This window comes from Schistocerca nitens, chromosome 2 (genome assembly GCF_023898315.1).
Source record: "Schistocerca nitens isolate TAMUIC-IGC-003100 chromosome 2, iqSchNite1.1, whole genome shotgun sequence".
In the NCBI taxonomy this organism is placed as follows: Eukaryota; Metazoa; Arthropoda; class Insecta; order Orthoptera; family Acrididae; genus Schistocerca; species Schistocerca nitens.
The window spans coordinates 125,067,326-125,074,541 of NC_064615.1; the positions used below are offsets into that span (position 1 = coordinate 125,067,326).

Sequence of the window (7,216 nt, forward strand, 5' to 3'; positions counted from 1 at the left end):
AGTACCTGGCAGTAGGTGGTAGCACAATGCACCTAGTATGAAAAAGTATGTTTTTGGGGGTGTTCGGATACTTTTGATCACATAGTGTATAATGACTGCAGCAGCAGCCAAAAGACAATCACAACTTGACCATGGCTCAGGAGTACTAGGCCGAAAGTTCGTAGACTTCAGATCACTTGACGTGGCTGGAAGCTCCAAGAATCTTATCAGTACATATCACCGTGAGACCATTCATTCATATACGATTGTCATTACAGTTATTATTGATTGCTGACGAAACATGGTTCGTTGTGATAATACAAATATTTGGTGGAGGACTGGGGAAAAATTAAATCAAATGACGCAAACGCAGCACGAGCAGACCTCTAGTGTGCCGCCTTAGTTGGCTGCCATAACGCTGTTGCTCGACCGCTGCCACTTTCATAAGCCATTCAACATAATGGCGAAACTCCGAAGATCGATTTCTCGAAAACGCTTCAGAAGCGCATCGCTGTAGATCAGCATTCGATATGTCTAACAAGGAAACGTTACTAACTTGACCTCATATTTTTAGGAGACAGTAACACATGTGCAAGATATCAGCCCACTCGAAAATTTGGGCCGGTCGATGTGGCCGAGCGGTTCTAGGCGCTTCAGTCTGGAACCGCGCGACCGCTATGGTCGCTGGTTCGAATCCTCCCTCGGGCGTGGATGTGTCTGATGTCCTTAGGTTAGTTCGGTTTAAGTAGTTCTAAGTTCTAGGGGACTGATGGTCTCAGCAGTTAAGTTCCATGGTTCTCAGAGCCATTTGAACCATTTTGAAAATTTGGGCCATAATTATGATAACACGACGTTACGGCCTCCTGAAGGTGCAGCTTTCCAACTTACACGTGCGCTGCTTGTTTGTAATCGCTCCTCTCCAATGCAGCCGCCTAATGGTCGAGTGCGAAGTAATCTACACAGGACTGAGTAAGAAGTTTGTGAAATACTGTTTTGACATTGGTAGCACTCTTTGTACACTGTAAGAAAGTGCACAGTTTCTAGCCTGTAGATGATGCCAGAGACTTCTTTGCCATGAACTTTTTATTTCGAGATTCGCAAATGCAGCGCTAATAACAAACAAATTAGTGCTTCATTAAAGAAGTAGTGGGGTAGTAAGGTACGGCCAAACTTTCAGGAAACATTCCTCACACACAAATAAAGAAAAGATGTTATGTGGACATGTGTCCGGAAACGCTTAATTTTCACGTTAGACCTCATTTTAGTTTCGTCAGTATGTACTGTACTTCTTCGGTTCACCGTCAGTTGGACCAATTGACTTCGGTGCTTGTGTTGACATGCGACTCATTGCTCTACAGTACTAGCATCAAGCACATAAGTACGTAGCATCAACAGGTTAGTGTTCATCACGAACGTGGTTTTGCAGTCAGTGCAATGTTTACAAATTCGGAGTTGCAGATGCCCATTTGATGTATGGATTAGCACGGGGCAATAGCCGTGGCGCGGTACTTTTGTATCGAGACATATTTCCAGAACGAAGGTGTCCCAACAGGAAGACGTTCGAAGCAATTGATCGGCGTCTTAGGGAGCACGGAACATTCCAGCCTATGACTCGCAACTGGGGAAGACCTAGAACGACGAGGACACCTGCAGTGGACGAGGCAATTCTTCGTGCAGTTGACGATAACCCTAATGTCAGCGTCAGAGAAGATGCTGCTGTACAAAATAACGTTGACCACATCACTGTATGGAGAGTGCTACGGGAGAACCAGTGTTTCCGTACCATGTACAGCGTGTGCAGACACTATCAGCAGCTGATTGGCCTCCACGGGTACACTTCTGCGAATGGTTCATCCAACAATGCGTCAATCCTCATTTCAGTGCACCATTCTCTTTACGGATGAGGCTTCATTCCAACGTGATCAAATTGTAAATTTTCTCAATCAACATGTGTGGGCTGACGAGAATCCGCACGCAATTGTGCAATCACGTCATCAACACAGATTTTCTGTGAACGTTTGGGCAGGCATTGTTGGTGATGTCTTGATTGGGCCCCAAGTTCTTCCACCTACGCTCAATGGAGCACGTTTTCAAGATTTCATACGGGATACTCTACCTGTGCTGCTAGAACATGTGCCTTTACAAGTACGACACAACATGTGGTTCATGCACGTTGGAGCTCCTGCACATTTCAGTCGAAGTGTTCGTACGCTTCTCAACAACAGATTCGGTGACCGATGGATTGGTAGAGGCGGACCAATTCCATGGCCTCCACGCTCTCCTGACCTCAACCCTCTTGACTTTCATTTATGGGGTCATTTGAAAACTCTTGTCTACGCAACCCCGGCACCAAATGTAGAGACTCTTCGTGCTCGTATTGTGGACGGCTGTGATACAATACACCATTCTCCAGGGCTGCATTAGCGCATCAGGGATTCAATGCGCCGGAGGGTGGATGCATGTATCTTCGCTAACGGAGGACGTTTTGAACATTTCCTGTAACAAAGTGTTTGAAGTCACGCTGGTACGTTCTGTTGCTGTGTGTTTCTATTCCATGATTAATGTGTTTTGAAGAGAAGTAATAAAATGAGCTCTGACATGGAAAGTAAGCGTTTCCGGACACATGTCCACATGACATATTTTCTTTCTTTGTGTATGAGGAATGTTTCCTGAAAGTTTGGCCGTACCTTTTTGTAACACCCTGTATAATTACCAACAGAAAAACAGTCCTATCGGAGCACAAAAAATGCAGTATGTTCTTGTTTATTTAAAATACTCTGACTGAAAAGTGGGGTACCAGCTGCCCCATTCTACCTTCCTTAGCGCCTTTATACATTTTTCCAAAACAAATTGGCACGCGAACATATTCGCACTCTTTTTAACATGTATCTCACCTCAGACTTCTACAAGCTCCCCTCACACCCAGAAGTCCATTGCTGTAAGTCGCTCATACCCATCCGCTCCTAGTTGTTCTTTCTCACTCACTCGCTCAGCCGAGTTCATTGTCATTACCTCTTGCGCCTCTCTATCATAGTCTCCTGTGTTACACAGCCCCCTTTGTTTTGCCCTACTCTTACAGTCTCCTCTCATCGTCACTGTCTCCCTCTTGTCCTCTGTTACTGCTAATATCTCATTCCTTCCTTTCTGCTCCTGCTGCCTCTTCTCACTGTCAGCATCTCTCTCTTTTTCTTTGTCATTGTGATACACTCTGTCTCTCATTATTACTGCCTCTCAACTATCATCACTTTCTCCTTCTTTTTTTTCTCCTCCCACATCCCTTGGCACTGTCTCCTTCACTCTTTTCCTAGCACTATTCTCTCACCGTGAACTCTGTTCCACTGCCACTGTGTCCCCCTCTTTCTCTCACACTGCCATCGTCTCCGTCGCTCTACGCAACCACTGTCTACTTATCTTCCAGTCTTTAGTACTATTCCGTCGTTTTGCCACCGCCACTCTCATCTTCTCTGTCAGCATAGAAAAGCGTGAATATGTTCGCATGCCAAAATATTTGGGAAAATTTTTAAAGGCGGTGAGGAAGGTACAATGAGGCAGCTGGTACCCCACTTTTCAGTCAGAGTCTTTTAAATAAACAGGAACATAGTAAAATTTTTTGTGCCCTGATAGGAACATTTTTTCACTGGTTCCATTCTTTTCCATGCCACAGCAAGGCATGTAACTTGAAACCTCCCCTTAAAAAAATTATGAAAGACTATGCTGGTAAACCTCTTACGTTATTTGATTTTCAAACAGATGAGCAAGCTGAACGTACTCAGGCATTTCTCTCTTTACTTATTCTGATCAACACTAAACTGACACACAATATTTTTAGCGCAACGCAATCTGACTTTGAATAATCCCTACAAAAGAATGGCCATGACTAACAATAACCTATTCCTTTCATGAATCACTTACCTCACAAAAATCTTCGTCACTCGAACTACTTCAATATAGCGAGCGCCAATACTGCCAGCTAAATAAAAGATTCTAACTACTGAAGGGACTAACTACTGATAGGCATTATTAGCAAATGAAAGATTTCAATAGGCAAAAAACATTGTATTTACCTTAATAATATTCAAAAGTCATCATATATATATATATATATATATATATATATATATATATATATATATATATATATATCAGTTCATGATATACAGTATTACAAATTTACTCTTTCTGATGGACACACGTCCAGATTGTCCGCTCTCAAAATTCTGCCATCTCTGTTCCCACATCCACCACTGCTCGTGGCTCACCTGCAACAGCGCAACGCTACGCGCTGTTCACAACCAACTGCCTAACACTACAATAGCAAATATTCCAACAATGCCAACCAGCCACAGACTGCACACAGCACAGTCAGTGATTTTCATACAGAGCGCTACGTGGCGTTACCAACATAAAAACCTAAACAGCCTACTTACTAACTCATGTCAAAAGAAATTTGTTGATCAGTGAAATTTAAGTAGTTTACATGTGTGAAACTAATTTTACACCGCAGATCGGTTTTTACGCGCACAAAAATTTTGCACCGCGTTCTTCAGTACTACAACATGATGTTCTTAGATGATAACAGAGACACTTTACAGCATATTTCCTCGTGCTACAACGCTTTATAAACTACGTTTTCGCCTCATACTAGATTTTACGTTCATATTTTAAATGTACAAGTATTATAACTTTGACCTCTGCATCGCGGAAACAGATGAAGATATGAAGAAAATTTTCGAGGTTGTTCGAGATCGGGATCTTAAAAATACATCGTAAAAATTATAGCCATATGTTATGCACAGCTGTCGCGGAATCAGCGGCTGGGTTTTGGTACCCAAGAAACAAGTTTATCGATAACAGACAAAGGTTATTGAAAACGGTGAGATGTCTCTTCTACATAAATGAGATAAATTCGTAGATACTATACCGTAAAAATTTGAGCAATTTTCTGTGGTTAGTTTTTAGATTTCGCCTCATACCGGAAGTAGGATAACTTTGAACCTCTATATCTTGCAAACACATAAAGGTATCATGAAAATTTTCAAGGTTATTCGAAATCGGGATTTTAGGAATACATCGCAAAAGTTTCAAAAATTTGCTGTGCATAACCGTCTTGGAATCCTCGGCTGAGTTTTGATCCCACGGTGAGGGCGAAAATACAGTAAAGAGATCCTCCTGGTGGAATTTTCCGAGGAACCAACCATGGACTAATTGTTCTTCTGGAAGTCCCGTCACGTCCATCGTAGACCACATCAAATGCAAAAATAACCAACCACTTTGCTAGATTTCTCTAAGCAAGAGGAAGTACGTAATATTCGTATTTTGGCCCTGTACTGTAGGATGGTGACACTAAGACCATCCTTACGTTGGGCGTACAAATGGCCCCTAAGTCCAAGGGCTACCCAAAACACTGGACCTTACCTTTTTATCACCAACAGAACTCGAGGTACGAGCACCAGAAAATCCCGTTTTTATGAGCGGCGTTTTGGAACATATTTGGTTCCCATGCTGTGGTATTTATGCCGATAAACGTTGCCAGTGTGCCTTTATTTTGTTTGGAGTTTAAAGCTGGCGTTGTTGAAGTAAAGTATATTTGCAAAACATGCGCTTTCTTGAACGTGATAGGCATAATTAAATTGTAAAACAAAAATAATTAACCTCATTTTATAATCTTCAATTTGAGGTATGTGTGTGTGCGCACGCGCGCGCGCGCGCGCGCGTGTGTGTGTGTGTTTGTGTGTGTGTGTGTGTGTGTGTGTGTGTGTGTGTGTGCAGAATATCAATACGAGAAAACTGTTATACAATATGGAACTGATGTATGCTTGAGATTGATGTATTTCGTACTCACATTACGTACTATTTTTTGTGTGGAATAACATGTATTTTTGAACAAAATTTCAAAACACGTTGGCCAGATGTGTCCACCTCCACCCTCCTCTTCCGTCGTCTACATCGTTCCGCGAATAGGAGGGCTCTGACTTTCACTTCGCTGCATAGTTCTTAACGCTTGGACATTAGTTGACTGCATTGGGGAGAGCGATTAAAAAACAAGCAATGCGTGCGAAAATATAGAAGCTATATTTACAGAAAGTCATAACTAGGTACTATCAGAATTATAGTCCACATTTTTGCCCGGGGTCGATTTCAGGGACTATTTTAGCTTCAAAAATAAGGTCAAATTGGTGATATTTAATTGTAAATATTTGCTACAATCGCTGGCAAAAGGTGAGTTAAGCCGGTAACCACTGGGTGTATGCTTCCATTTCGAGAATGCTCCTTTGAGTATGCTGTGCAGAAAAATCTCGTCTGCGCCCGAGTGCTATTTGTCCACCATTGAGGTGTTTTCTCGTGATCTTGTTCCCAGATGATCTGGCGCCGTTGCAGCGGATTGTCAACAGCGCAGGGCGAAGATCAATGGTGGATGATACGATGCCTCCAGGCCTCGATGACTAGGATGGAGTATAGAAGTTCTGCACGCAGGATTCGCTGGAGGCTGGTACTTCCTGTGACGGAAACGACTGAGCAAAGCTTCTTCGTCTCTAACGCGCAGAAGATGTTTGTCGTCATATCAGTAAAAGAAAATGTCCTGAATCGTTGAATTTAGCGGGTGTTAAACTTCTGTCTGCTGTCTAGGCCAAGGTGTCATGTATATTAATCATACTTTAGAACTTTTTTTACCAGCGCTTATTATACTGTGTGAACGCTGTAAACATGTGTTCTGTTATAAAATAATGCTGGAAGGGATTTCTTTTTTTTATTGGTAGGATTAAACATTGCTTGTATAAACAGGCTGTATTAGAATGAACAGATGACCAGACGAAGATAAACCCTCTACCTAAGATAAAGCTCGTGAGCAAATGTCTCTCGACACTGGTTAGACTTACTGTTCCTTCTAAAACGCCAAACGTGTAACTAATTGGACCAACCGTTCTTAAAGTCTAAAGGTGTAATTTCTTCCAACACTTCGTGAGGCATGAGGGTTTGTTATTTTCCAGTATCTGATCGTTTTGATAAGATTCGTAACAGGCACTTTAGGGCATGTACGAACTGTACCATGAGCTGCTGGTGGGTTTTCAGCAGGTCAGTTCTGCAAATCCATTCGATTTTCTGGAAAATACAATGCAAAGGTTATCACTTTACTGACACGAATATTTCACATTGGTGTAGGAAAGGTGAAGGTGAAAAAATAAAAAAGGAAAAGAATCATGTACGCTGAACTTCGCTGTAGACGCAATACATAACA

The 7,216-nt window shown here is 42.2% G+C and overlaps 1 protein-coding gene across 1 annotated transcript in view; it reads left to right on the forward strand.

Moving 5' to 3' along the window:
• Positions 1-6,616, forward strand: part of LOC126234870 (MAP7 domain-containing protein 1-like) — a 49,197-nt gene extending 42,581 nt beyond the window's left edge. The window contains exon 4 of the mRNA XM_049943611.1: positions 6,338-6,616. Within this exon, the coding sequence (XP_049799568.1) occupies positions 6,338-6,426 (89 nt within the window). The 3' untranslated portion in view covers positions 6,427-6,616. The remainder of the gene's footprint in view (positions 1-6,337) is intronic.
• The last annotated feature ends 600 nt before the right edge of the window (positions 6,617-7,216 follow it).